This window comes from Tyto alba, unplaced genomic scaffold (genome assembly GCF_018691265.1).
Source record: "Tyto alba isolate M040663 unplaced genomic scaffold, T.alba_DEE_v4.0 Super-Scaffold_2, whole genome shotgun sequence".
NCBI classification, from domain to species: domain Eukaryota; kingdom Metazoa; phylum Chordata; class Aves; order Strigiformes; family Tytonidae; genus Tyto; species Tyto alba.
The window spans coordinates 30704492-30719380 of NW_024881282.1; the positions used below are offsets into that span (position 1 = coordinate 30704492).

General features: G+C 43.3%; 1 protein-coding gene across 1 annotated transcript; it reads left to right on the forward strand.

Moving 5' to 3' along the window:
- Nucleotides 1–5736: 5736 nt before the first annotated feature.
- On the forward strand, nucleotides 5737–8267 carry ASCL4 (achaete-scute family bHLH transcription factor 4). The gene has a single exon (XM_009963479.3). The coding sequence runs from the start codon at nucleotides 6356–6358 to the stop codon at nucleotides 6920–6922; it is 567 nt and encodes a 188-aa protein (XP_009961781.1). The 5' UTR covers nucleotides 5737–6355; the 3' UTR covers nucleotides 6923–8267.
- Nucleotides 8268–14889: the final 6622 nt, after the last annotated feature.

The window sequence follows — 14889 nt, forward strand, 5'->3', positions numbered from 1 at the left end:
TTTTTATGTGTTGTCACGGTTTGAGTCCAGAAGGCAACTGAGCACCATGCAGCCATTCACTCACACCTTCATCTCCAGCACTGGGAAGGAGAAAATGAAGCAAAAGATTTAGGAATAGAGATAAGGACAGGGAGGGGGTAGCTCACCAATTACGGTCAAAGGCAAAAGACAGACTCGGGAAGAAAAAGAACATCGCTTTAATTCAGACACTAACAAGGCCAACACTTAATAGACAAGGTGGGACAGTGAGAAGCAGCACCACATCCAAAAAACATCTCCCTCCACCCCTCCCTTCTTCCTGGGCTCAGCTCTGCTCCCGATCTCTCTACCTTCTCCCCCACAGCAGTGCAGGGGCAGGGGAAGGGGGTCACAGTCAGTTTGCCGCTCCTTCCTTCTCAGGAGGTGGGGTGAATGCTGATCCCTCCCCTGCTCCACGGGGCTCCCCTCTCACTGCAGACAGTCCTCCAGGAACCTCCTCCACGATGAGTCCTCCCCACGGGCCGCAGCAGTTCCTGTGCTGCTCCGGCGTGGGTCACCCCTGCATGTTGCAGTCCTCCCGGTGCCGAACCGCAACAGCGAGGGCTTCTTCTTCCCCCAGAGTCCTGGCCCCCTTTAAGCACAGCTGCCTGCTTTAGTGTGGGCCCCTCCACAGGCTGCAGGTCAGCCTCTGCTCCACCGGTGACCCCGTGGCTGGGGGAGGGCCCTGCCATCTTCCCGCTTCCTTCTCTTTCCTTCCACTGACCTCGGTGTTCACATCGGTGTCCTTTTCATAACTCCTCCTCACAAGTCACCACACCTTCCCAGGTTCCCCTTCTTAAATACGTTATCTCAGAGGTGCAGCCACCATTGCTAATTGGCTCGGCCCTGGCCAGAGGCGGATTGGACTTGGAGCCGGGGAAGCTTCGAGAAGCTTCTGACCGGGAGCCACCGCTGTAGCCCCCACCCCTACTGCCAAAAACCGTGCCACAGAAACCCAGCACAGTGTGTAGTACCACATATTCACATGGTTGGTGCGATTACTTCACATCTTTCTTAGATACTCCAGCAAATGATTACAAGCCCCTTCACACTGCACTCCCTAATATGTAGAAGATGACTGGGGACCTTCCATTTTCAGTTGCCACCCTTACAACTTCACAATTATACTCATTGCATCTCAGTTCTATCCTGAAATGCTAGGTTATCCCAAGCCCTTGGCTTGTCTTAATGTCAATTATGATAGTATAATTCTACCGCAGAACTGCCCTGGTGCTCAAATCCTTGCGCTATTTCAGCTATCTGAGCTGAAAGTAATACTTTGAGCCTATGAGCCAGATTGAATGTAGTCATACACAGATAAGAGTGTTTTTTCCTACTGTCAAACATGAGTCCTCCGAGATTCCAGCTTTTTTTGTAGTCACTTTACTCCCTTGAACAAGTGATATCTTAACTACCAGTTTAAAGTGCAAGTATCAAAGGAAGCCAGTGATAATATGAAGTGTCACCAAATGAGAAATTAATCTATGTCTACAGAGATGTACTCTGCACGCCCAAAGTATTGTGATAAAACCCATTTGAGAACTGTTTCTTCTTCAAGGGAAGAATTTTTTTTTATATTCCCAACACTGTCATTACATGTGAGGTATTTTGATGAGACGACTGCACTGTGTCCCCTGAAAGCTTAGTTTATTGACATTTATAGCAGTACTTGCTGCATGAGGAACAAATTGCAGAGCTATTTTTCACGTCGTCTTCTGATCCTGGAGACATACTGAAAGATAAGGGAGACTTGTGAAACCACAAGGAAAGGAGATACAGTGAGCAGGCTTCAGTCCTCCTCTGTAGTGTGACCATGTCCACACCTCGATATGATCAGTTCTCTTCGGCTTCTACAAACCTGCCCTTGGGTTCTTTCTCCAAATTTCTCACCACCTGTTATTGGTTTGTCAGCGCTTTGCCAGCCTGTATTTTTGTGATAGTCACAGTATGAAACCTGGGTAATTTAGGTGTGGCTCTCACTTGTAGTTATAGAGCTGAAAAGAGATGGTCCATGCTTCAGGACAAAACAGGATTAGAGAGGCACAAAACTGTACAATCTTGCATTCCTGGATCTCAGTCTAAATTGCAGTTATTGCTATAATTCTGTGGTATGCTGTTAACAAGAGAAACTGTTAGTTTCACAATTTTACATCTGTTAGTAAATTGCAGCAGCCCAAACTGTGATATGTATACAAAATACTGGAATTTAGCATAATTACAGAAAATATAACAAATGCACAATGTTGTGAGGGTTTCTTTTTAAACTCTTGACGTATTTCCTTTTTCTCTTTCTCTGTAATGTGTTCACAGATAAAATAGTTGACACATCATCTGTTGGGAAATAGGTGGGCTTGCATGCGTTCAGATGACTCCTGTCTTTCTACTACAATATTTCCACCAATTACTTTCTTTTCAGACACAGAGGGACACAGTGTCAAGGAGAATCTGTTGCTCTGAGTAATTCAAAGCAGCCACTGTGTAGTGTTAGTAGTGTTATTCATGATTCTCGTGGGAGCGTGAACAAGTTGAGGGTTCTTTTGTACAAGGATTACATTCTTGTAGATATTGTGTTAGGATATATGCAATTAAAACCACAACTAAGTTATATCTGGAAGGAAGATGCCTCAATGTTTTATTCTGAGGTGTGTTGGAAATACTGTCTATTCATTTTGGCTGGGTAATTAAGTGCGTATAGTGAAGTAAAAGGAAGGAGAGAAGGAAGGGCATTGACTGTGGCCTTCAAACAAGTTCCCTTCATAGGATAATAGAATGGGTTGGGTTGGAAGGGACCAGGGACCCCATCCAAACTGGTCTTCAGCACTGCCAGGGAGGGGGCTGTGGCTGCCTGCTCCCTGGAAGTGTTCAAGGCCAGGGTGGACAGGATTTTGAGCAACCTGGACTAGTGGAAGGTGTCCCTGCCCATGGCAAGGGGGTTGGACCTAGATGATCTTTAAGGTGCCTTCCAACCCAAACCATTCTGTGATTCTATGCTTCTATGAAGGGAACCTGTTTGAATGCCATAGTCAATGTATGTAAGAAATCTCCCAGCATCCCCACTGAAACTTCATATTTAAAAACAAAGCAAAACAAAACAAAACAAAACAAAGCAACAAAACAAAACAACAAAACAAAACAAAGCAAAACATACAATATAAATAGAAACAGTACAACTTCTGCCATTGTAGAGCAGTAGGTAATACCTGATTTATACCTCCTGGAGAGCAAACCAGGCCACCTGCTTCATATCATCATGGAGGATATTGCATTCTGGAGTCAAAGCATCATCCAGGCAAAGGTGTGAAGAGAAGGTAATTGGAGACACGGTGTAAGAAGGGAGATCAAAGGCTTGTCTTAGAAGAGCAACATTATCCATGTAGTCTTAACCTACTCTTAAAATTAAAAAGAATGTTTATTAGCCTTTCCCTTTGGTGGCCAGTCCTGCTACTTTCACCGAGTCTGCATGTGCAGACATGGTGAGAAGGGCCTGCTTTGTATAGAAGTCAGTATGGGAACAACACATTGCTTTAATCCTCCTTGTGCTCTCCACAAGGATCTTCAATGGGACATAATCTGCGTTGGCCTTTTGCTGGCTCCCTGCCAGCAAGTGACATTACATTGTCAACAAGATACGACGTTCAACGAAAGCCTGTGGCGTATTTTCTTATTTTTCTTGCATGCAAACCAAATCAGGCTGCAGAGTCCATTTGATAGGAGATCAGCTTCAATCATTCAGATCAATAAATAACATTTACCTGTAGTTTTTCTTCCTTTTTTTCTCTAAAGGATTAACAACGTGGATTTTTCTGTAGGAAGAGCAGATGTCTGTTTAGCACAGGTGCAATTCTGACACTCTGGGAAGTGACGGTGACCTGCATTTACAGTAAACATAGAAAAGAGGTCTGGCGGCAAGGAATAGTGCATTTGCACGACAGAACTGAAATGTAACCCTGCCTTTTGAACATGACTAGACTTCTGACAAGGTCATGGGGAGATGTGAAACATTCTGGCACCTGAGACACCCACCTGAGAGGCACACTTCCATTTCCTTACAGGAACACTGCCAGATAGCAGCAGTTTAAAACTAATAATGACACAAATCAAATGTCCTTTTTCTACTTCAGGTATTTGCTTAGAGGCAAATATCCTCTTTGTTTTAAGAAAATGTTAAGTCCTGGCCTGCCTTAATGCTACAGTGAATGAGCTATTTTCATCTAAGCATTCATTTCTGAAAACACTTCTACCGGACAACAGTTTATAGTGCAAGTCATATTGAAAAGCCCATACTGTTCAACTGCTTCCAAAGATCTTTTAGAAGGCAGAAAGTCTGTCTTGATTGTTTGATCGGAAATGAGTTGTGCATACCTGCAGTGTTCCTCAGTAATTCATGCCTCACGCCCATACCTTCCATCTGAGCTATGGCACGTATTTCAGAAAGGCATTTAGTTGTGATTGGAAAAGATCTCAACCCCTCATGAAATGCATTAGCTAACTCTTATGTAATGCTACAAAACCTTCAGCTTCAAACATCAGCACTTGCTAGGCAGTGTTAGTAATGGGGGTAAAACTAGATGGATAGTTGCCCTGGCTTTTGAACCATTTTGGTTCTGATCCTGCCCCTGGCATGAATCAAAGTGCAGGATTGTTCTCACTCACATCTGTCTGGAACAGTCTGCCTGTACATTCATCATACTTTGAAGACTACCATTGGGTTTTGAGGCTGCAGAACAGGCCAGCAAAGATACGAAGGCAGACTTGAAAACACATGCTGACATCATTGCTGCTGGTTTCTGACTCAGCAGAGACATAGATGTGTTTCTTGAAGTGGAGGATGTTGTTTCAGTTACTCATGCTTCTGAGACGGTTTGGCATGAAAGACTGAACAGGGCGTAAACTTTCACTTTGAGCAAAAGAGCGGTTTTAATAGAGCCTGCATGCCTGTACCTTTTCATGTCCATCCCTTCCCACAGCTCTCCCAGACCAAACGTCCAACTCTCCAAACTGATGATGGCAAAAAAGGGGAAATTCAGTTAACTGTGAAGATGTGTTGTCAAAAAAATTTGTAACTATGGAGCTCTTGAACAACATGGGAAAAGCCAAAGACCCTCCACTTGCTGCAGAAGAAGATCCTAACACAACAGGGTATCTTAGAGGAAAGGCATGGATGTGAACATTATGCCCTCGTACCACCAAAAGTCCTTGTCTTTTGTCTACCTCTTCTCCTTGGCAAGCTGGAGGCAAGCTGGAGGGTGCAGCACAGATTTGGCACAGTCAGGAGGTGTTTTCAGCTCCCCAATTAAAGCAGCATGTAGGGTCCATCAGGTAAGTCAATATCTATGCAAACATCTAGTAATAGCTGCACGGGGGGCAGGCAATCAGGGCATCAACTTTGTATTTGCTTATCTGAGGCAGGTTCTTATAGTGATGACCGGAACATTCTTGCAATAAGCAGAAACATGCGAAATGTTGAAGATTTTTTGAAAACGGTCATGTTCAATTTGTGAAACTCACACTTCTTGAAAAAGCCTCTCTTCAGGCTAAGAAAGCAGTTTTCTTCTTATGCTTGCACATAGGCATTCTTGATCTGACATGACTTGCAACCACAAGAGAGCACTCTTTCCTTTGAAGATTTCTCAGCTTCCCCAGAAAGCTAAAGACATGCCATATAAGTTTTGCAAACTGCTTGTGAGCTGTTTCAGTTAGACCAGAGCAGCCGAAACAACAAAGCTTGCAGTTGTCTTTTGGATTTCATTGTGAAAAGCCTTTGGGTAGTTTTCAGATGACAGAAGATCCTTGGTTCCTGAAAGGGAGGAGTTCTGCCAGAACTTTGAAGATCCCTGTAAACTTTGCAAATTACCCAATTTTGGAGACAATTATATCAAATGATATCATGGATTACAATACATGAGAAGTGTTTAGAGCCTGGAAGATTATTTATGTTTGGCATTAACTCTTATGGTCATAATTTCAAGCAGAGAGAAAAGGAATACACAGGAACCCTCTTATTACCTTTTGAAATATGAAGATCAGAGGAAAAGAAGGGTTTAAAGTGTGGAGTGATGGTCCTCAAAACCTGTCTGTAAATTAGCTGGCATCCTACATCTATAAAAACAACAAGGTTTAGAGCCGATTTCCAGGCACCAAGTGGACCTCGTGGGTTGTTAGCAGTGCTTTGACATCTGAGTTTTCATACACTGCAAGAGGAAATTGCAGCCTGCGGGGCAGAGTACCTATACAGATGTTTCGCCCTTGCTTCGACTGATACAAGATTTAGAAGACAAATTCAGGAACTGGCATTCCACTGGTGAGGAGAAAAAAAAAAAAAAAAAAAGAAAGCAGCATGGACAGCACTAAAGATGATGACGGACTCTTGAAGAGGATTGCATTTCCAGGAGCTGTGTCCCTGGCTAACGGCCATGTGCATCCCCACAGAGTCCCCCTGAGAGACCCCTTCGGGGTTCCCTTCCATCTGGACCCATCTTACTGGGAGCAAGCCTACGGCAGGCACGCAGGTCGCTTCTCCTACATCCCGTTCCCTGGCTACGTGGGCATCTATGACTATTCCTTTGAGCCTGCCTTCATTCGGAAGAGGAACGAGAGGGAAAGGCAGCGGGTGCGCTGCGTGAACGAGGGCTACACACGCCTGAGAGAGCACCTGCCCAAGGAATTCGCTGACAAGCGCCTCAGCAAAGTGGAGACCCTGAGAGCTGCAATAAGCTACATCAAACACCTGCAGGGCTTGCTGGACTGCCATCCCTTAGGGTCTAACAGTAAGGAAACGCTCTCTGCCAAGGAGCTCCCCGAAGCTCCCAGTCCTGGTCCCCCGCGGGAATGCAACAGTGATGGGGAGTCTAAAACCTCTTCAGCTTCATCCCCCTACAGTGAATTTGAGGAGACGGGCAGCTAGGTAAATGCCTCTCTGGAGACAGAAACCTTCAAGTTGGTCTGAAAACCAAATCTAAAAACCCTGGGGATTTTTCTACAGGTGAAAATGAATACCAGGAAAAGGAAAAGATCTAGAGGAAAAAAAAAAAAAAAGGTATTTTCAATCTGTCAAAGGACTTTAAATGTTGTCTGTAAAAAACCTAAAGATGATTTGTAAGCAAAGAGATATCTCTCAAGTTGCTTCAGCTGTGTTACTAAGCTTCCTTTGGACTGTTAAAACTGACGCAACCTTTGCGTTCTACTTTTCATTCAGCTTCCATTTAGTTCATCTATTTTCTTTTGCCTTTCACTCAATGAGACGGCAAAACCAGATAAATCCATTTCAGGAAATTCCCCTCCCCTTTCTCCTGCTTCCTCATGTAAGTTTTCTTGTCTGTTTTTCCTGACTGCTAACCTGAGATGCACTGGGTTGCAAACACTTGGACTGGGAAAGGTAAGATTTAGATAAAGTGTCTTTCCCTAAAATTTTTAGAAAACTTACAGAAATACTTCTGTTTCTGAAAAGACAATTTTTAAACTATAAATAAGGCTATATTTGGGAATGAATTTCCTTTACAGCGTCTTCTAAAGTGAAAGCAGCAACTGATACATTGGACACTAGCTATTTGGTGATTATTCAAAGGATAATTTTCAGGAAAAGAAAATCTGAAACTTTCATTCTAATCAATGCTAGGAAGAGGGAAAGAGAGTTCTGTAAAACTGCACTTTCAAAGCAAAGCTCCACTCGTCATACTGAAAAAAATGCCAGCCTTCTTCCTTCTTTTCTGAAAATTGAGTTTGTGGACAAAATAATCTTGATTGCGTCTTTTTGGCAGGTCAGAGATTACATGCTTAGAAATATGTTCCTGTAATGGTTAGATACTGGTGTGTACAAAAAGGGTAACATTGAATATATCAGTTTACATCTTCATGAAAATGTAGATATTTCTCCTTTTGTTTAGAATATTGTATTACTTTTTTAAAAAAAAAATGCACCTTTTAAAATTAATATATCAAAATTCACGGAATACCTTTAATTTGGACCATATCTATTTAAAATGAGACTTTGCCTCCAAACTGCTTTAAATCTTCCTTTCTCCAAGGCCAGATTTAAATAAAATTTACCTGTGTGCTTAAATCCCATTCTGAATATGAGGTAAACTCCTTACCCACACACTCTCCACAGACGTTTCAAACTTTCGCTTTTTTGGCCTCATATTGCTGAAATGGTTTTGTACCTTTTTGTCCTTCCTTCATGTCATGCTGACTGAGCACCTGAAAAAATACTCGTGTACAAATAAGAACAGATACTGATCAAATACCTCAAAATGTGTCCATAAATTTCATTTAAATAAACTTTTTAATTTATCCAGGCTGTGGTTTTGGTTTTGTTTTGTTTGTTTGTTTGTTTGTTTACTTTCAATTGACAACAAAAGGGACAGCACTGTTTGCAGGAGTAATGAATTTTCAGGAAAGACTAAAGAAAATGGATAGAAAGTAAATATGAACTGATACCTATGAGACTAAATTTTTAACCTAGATTTTTAAATCTAGATAAGGAGCAGGTTTGTGCTGTGAGCATCTAACCAAAATTACTGGGTATAACAATACTCTGCTGATTTCTAGCAGACTACTCTGAACATTTGTACACTTTTAGCTATTGTGTCCATGGCAGTCACAGGCTTTGTTCTTTATGTGGTAGCCAGTTTCCCTTTCCAATTACTATTTTGTTTTTCCTAAGGGCTGTTACATTTGCAGGGTCTGTTTCCCAGGCCCGAAGAGCAGAGGTGTAGTTACCTGGACAGCTCACATCCAGAGTCAAAGCTCTCATTTCTGGGTGCGTAAGTGTTTGTATTTGTTATCCAAGAAGGAGGAGGAGGGCAAGGCAGCAGTCTGAATGTCTGATTGGGATTTATTATTTTTTGGCTTTTTTTCTTTCCTATGCAGTCTCTGACAAGAGATTCAACCTCTTCCCCTCTGCCTCAGTTTTGAGATTTCTGGAAATATGTTAGTGCTGCTGGTAATTCTGTCAGTAAACCTGAATTGCATTTCTCCCTCAAAGCAGAGATTAAATCTTTGTTACCTATGACAAACATGCATTTCCTCAGAGTACCTGAGACTCTGTGAAACATATAGTCATTTGCAAAGCACTCTGAAGATGAAAAGCAGTTAATATACATATAACGACGATAAATAGCCACATCAAATTGAACAGCTAAAAATAAAAATTACCAGCATAACCGTTACTTCCTGGGCAGGACACATCAGATAATGCCCCAAATAAATTTTTAGGTCAGATCCTTATCACAGAGGTTTGACCTCTGCAGAGATGTATCCAGGAGCCATTATCGTCTGATTTCCAAATCCTAGAGATACGAGGCAGCGTGCCACCTTCTCCATGATCTGCTCGTTAGGCTGGCTGGAGAAGTGGACTAGCTCGTGGCTCTGCCCCTTCCAGCTTCGTCTCGCGTGGGGTGGTGCTGAGCAGGGGTCTAACCAAGTGGAAAGCATCACCCTGGGCCTGTGTTGGGCCGCTGGTGCCGTGGGGTGTCTCTTCCCCTGTGAGATGCGAGCTGATCTGCTGCACACCTAGATGGGACTGGTTTATTTGTTGCGTGTCCTCAACGCTCTACAGTCAGAACCAAACCTGGATTTTGTGAAATAATATTCTGGAAAAGGCCTCTGGACCTCAAGTCGAGGGGACTGGTTAAAAGTCTACATTTCAATAAAACGGTAGCTACTTTTTTTTTAGATTATACATCTTTAACAGCTCTGGAGATGTCCTCATTTTATTTTTTATGGAGATTACCATAAGAGGTAAATTTGTTCTAGACAAATAGGGAGCAGAAAAATGGTAAGACTGCAGCTGTACCTACCTCTTCTGCAAGGCTGTCCAGCTGTAGATCTGGAAGCTCGGTAAACACAAGATAAAATACCTCCCATCTAACCTCAATACTAAAGATGCAAAAGCCAGAATATCACATGTAGTTTAATTCAGTTTTAAAAGAAAGCTAATTTCTGGATGAAAATGAAATTCTTTCTGTGGGAAAAAATGTCACAGGTTGAACCACTCTCCTTAGGAAAGTGGTACATATTTATTTCTCACAGTTCCTGTTGTCTTGCAAGCTTCTTGCACACTTTTAGCACAAGGAAGTAGAAAACAGCTCAAGATTTCCCGAATATGTATCAGTGCTTTCTACAGGCATCAGCAAAGGTTTAAAGTGAATGCTACATTTCAAAAGCTTTCTTAAGCTGTTTCTGTCTAGACAAAGGTTTTCTTCAAAGCTTCTAAAGTGTATCATTATCAGACTTTGAAAGCAGACAATGATCCAACTTGTCACCGTGAGAATTAAAGTTTTAATAAAAATGTTGACCAGAAGAATACTCTCCATGTGGCACAATTACTATTTACAAGAAAGGTGAACACTGATATCCATAGACAACTGTGCTACAGCTTCATCAAACTCCTGCACACCAAATGCAGACACTTTAATCTTTCTATCAAATGTGAAAAAAACACACATCTGAAGTCTTCCCTCTTCTGCCATTAAATTACAAACCCATTTGCTCCGTGATATTATCAGCATTTTAAAGACGTGTAATCCTGGCCATCGGATTGCTTTTAATCCTCTAATAGCTGTTTAGCTGATTTCTTTGTAAAAGCCCATCCACACTCCTTTTATGTTATATTACCCAGTGTCAATAACATGGCCAAAGAAAACCAGAAGGCACTACCGAAAAGTCATGTTCAGACAGTAAATCAATCAGGGCCAATTTATCTCACTGGAATAAATGAACATGGAATGTCCACACAAAAATAAAGACTCTTTGAAAACATTTGTCACTGGCATACTTAGGAAGAAGGCAAAACAGGATCCAAAACATTTTGAAGAGAGACTTCTTCAAGTGGTACCAACAGGAGAGCCCTGCTGAAGTTAGCTGAGGTCAATCACTGTAGCTAAGCAAGGTCTAAGTAAGTGTCTCCAAAATACAGTCTAAGCAAATATAAGTTCAGCGGGTGCTCATCAGTAGTAACCCTCAGCGTATAGTTAAATGACTGCAAAATAAGAGGTAAATTTGTTCTAGACAAATAGGGAGCAGCAATACGGTAAGACTGCAGCTGTACCTACCTCTTCTGCAAGGCTGTCCAGCTGTAGATCTGGAAGCTCGGTAAACACAAGATGAGCAACATTCTCCATCAACTTGAAGGTGAGCTTGTAGGTAAAAATCTGCTATCAATACTTACTCGTTTATTTCCCGCATGATTTTTACACATTTTTTCCTACTGCACCATGAATATGTCTACTGACAGAGCAATGGAAGAGTTCTCCAAGTTTCCCTGGCTGGGAGAACAATCTAGAGGAGTGAAAGTGTTTCTGAAGGTAGATGTCTCTCTCCATATCTCAGTGGATCTCCATGGAGTCAATGGTGGATCAAATATAGAGAGGGGTCAGTCTAGGATGCTGGTGAAATGAGCACAGGCTGACAAGAACATTTGTTTGGAATTTACAGCAGCCTGAGAAGGCGGCACTGCTCAGAAGATGCCTTAGATCTTCCTGAAAATGTTACGACTTGGCTATTCTGAGCCAAGACCCTGGAAACTCAATAGGAACCAGCATGTTCATTTAGTATTTTTCAGGAGTGAGAGGGCCACATTTTTTTTTGTCATCAGAGTGTCCTTTCTCCTACCCACTCATATCCACACCGTGAGATTATTCCTCTGACCCTGAGTCCTGGTCAGACCTAGCACCCAGCTGTGCTTGGGTGGCTGTGGGGTTTTGGAGAGGCAGATGATAGCAGGGTGGGAGAAGGGCTGTTGCTCCACTCTGGGTCAGATGGGAGCTACAGAGTGCGATTCACCAGGTCCTGTTTTAGCATTCACACTTCAGTAGCCTTGACCTCTTGTACCACTCAAAAAATTCTCATTTAAAAAGCCAAGCCAAAAAGCCAGCCTGGGAAAAGACAGGGGAGCTTACCACAAGGGCTTTAAAGGAGCAAGTCTGTCACTGAAGTCAAATGAACTTTTCTCACTGGATACAGCCCTCTGTGAAAGTCACCTGGTGTCACACCTATGCTTGGTTATCACCCTTGTTAGAACTTGTCCCTCCGTGGCCTGAGCATGCAGCATGCACGCAGGGTACGACCAGCACCACAGCAGCTGCCTGAGTATGTAAAGGGTGTAGATAGTTGCCTCTACCAGGCTTGGGCTGAGGGTGAGAATAAAGATCCAGAGCTCTAGCTCACCAGTGAGGTACAGCCTTGGAAGAAAAAACCTTTGCCCAGTTGCAGAGAGTTGAGAAATGAAGTGGACAACAACTAAAACCCAACTCAGGGATGGATTGCATGGGTATGTGCAGAGCCTGGGTTTATTGGGTACACTGCAGAGGTAAAGCAGAAGAAAAGGTCGGTTTAATTGGTTTCCCTTTATTTGTCATGGCTTACACAAGAGCCATTCTTCCCTAAGAAACACAGTAGCTGCCTGTGTACAAGCTGGAAAGGCCGGGACACACATGACCCAGCCCTGGAGCAGAGCTCTCCCCCTGTGCTCTTCCTGAGGGGACCAGGAGCTTCATGCAGTTTCACACCTTGCAAATCCAAGACAAATCCATCAGCATTTTTTTTTTGTCTGCTTTCCAATAGAAACAATGCCTAGACTATGCTCTGTGTGTGAGACCTCCTGTCTCCAAATGCTTCTGAATCTCCCACTGATTTTCAGCCAACCCCCATGGAAAGAGTGCCTCAAAATGCAAATCAAATTTCTCGATTTTTAATTTTTTTTTTTTCCCAAAATAGGGGTTTGGCAGAGGTGGGGAGCCCAGCTGAGGGCTTCTGGCTCTGGGTGATGAACTGTAGTGCTTCATGCTGAGTCAGATTCCCGTGCCACTCAAAGGCCAGAGACCATAACCCCTGGGGCGGACGCAGAAGACAGGCAGTACATCTGCTCTTTGGCCACCTCAAGTCATAACGTGGTGTATTCATGTAAACTGAGAGGATCTGTCAAGGTCAAAACACCATTCAGTGAAGCTGGGTGCTGAAGACTCTGACTCATTACCACCACTGTCTTTAGATATGCCTGAAGGGGCCAATACTCCCAAAACTGTGGGTTACAGGGGTGGGGAGCAGCCAACAAGCCTGTATTTCACTCTGAATTCCCTCACTCTTTTTCAAAAGCTTTGAAGCCAGGCTTGTGGGACTCACTGTCATTTGGGAATGATCCTGCATTTGCTGAAGCACCAAGAGTAAAGTCTGTGTTACCATGGACCTCAGGTTTTATTTATTATGTTTTTGCACGTACAGGAAATTAAAAGATATATTGGTACGGATCATGGTTTTTAGCCAGGCTAAAAGAAGCTTAGGAGTCCATACATTTCTCTGCCAGGCTCCCCCTTAAAAATTTTGGAGACCCCTTGGCTCATTTCAGATATTACTGGAGATGGAGATCTCAAAGACATGAAATTCTTGCACAGTCCAAGAACACTGGTGGCATCGGAGTAGAAAGACATGCCAAATTAGAGTCCTTACAAAGGGGAAGGCTAACACTGACTTGCCTTTTCAGTTTGAGCCACTTGACGGTCGGCCAGCCCAGGGGCACCAGCCAGCCAGCAGCAGGCACATGTGATTTGTGCTAGCATAACATGATGCCTCTTGCCTGTTCTACTGGGGCCAGGGGATGAAAATATGAGTATTCTGAAGGAGTTTTGGATTTGGGAGGGGGAAGCTGAATGAATGGACTGTGAGAGGCTGAAGGGTTGGAAATGTGGGGAAGGTAGTGGGAAGTGAAAGCCTGGGAGCATATAACAAAAATCCAAGCCAAAACTGCATTTTCTGTGCAGCTCACAAAGCACCTTGCTTGTCCCCATGATTTTATTTTGATGCGGTGTGGTTCTGGGCATATATAGCAGATTTTTGTGTTCCAGGGCTGTCAGCTGTTGGCACTGAATCCTAACCAATCTCTTCCATCTGCACCGAGATCACAAAGAGAACAAGTAGTTACAAATAAATGGAATTTTCTCATCTTTTTATGTATTTGCTTTACTGCCAGCATTATGCCATATTAGGCCACTCTCTAGATGTAGCTTTTTAAATTTAAGAAGCACTAAAGAAGTCTCAGGCTCTGCTGCGGAAGGATTACCCCAGGGGAACACCCATGTGGAGGTGATGTGTGCGTCCCCACACCTAGAGGTGATGAAGCTCAGTGGTACTTAATGAATGGAACTGATAAGAAACTGTGTAATGTATAAATGAAATAAGCCAGATGTACAAACACAGGAGTGTGTGTTGTGGTGTTTGTGCGTGGGAAAAGGAGGAAGCATGGCAGAGGAGAGGGAGAAAAGAAAGTGGTTTTGAAGTGTGGCATATTGCTTGATATCAAATCAGCTGTGTGGCTGAAACAAGAGAAGTAGGAACAAATTAGATATGATACCTTTGTGGAGAATTAATTCCTGAAAAAAAAAAAAAAAAAAGACTTAAAGATAAGTCTTTTTATTTGCAGACAAACGCTGTGGAGATATAAAAAGACTGGGAGATTTTTCATAGCAGAAATGATAATGAGAGCAAGCCAAGCAGCAACTCTCATGGACCAGTACTTAGAAGGAGCCCCAGGCAGGACTGGAGAGAGGCAGGACTCTCTCCTTGGCCCCACCCCCAGCCAAGGTGGGTGTTTTACACCATTTCAAGTGCTTTCCTCCTTCCCCTGCCATACTTCTCCTCCTCCACTGGAAGGGGGGAGTGCTCCTGCCCCCCTACTCTGTGGGCTGGCTTTGCATTTTTAGCCCAGGGGTGCCATGAGTTTAGGAGGACTCAGCTCTGCCTCTTGAGGCTTTGCTCACTTCAGGCATCCCTCACAAGCTTGGCCACCACCAGCTGCATCTGCTGTCTGTCCCAAGGCAGAAATGAGAGGTGGGGCAGGCTGGGGCTGAACTACAGAGTGGGCCTTGATCCTGAAGGAGC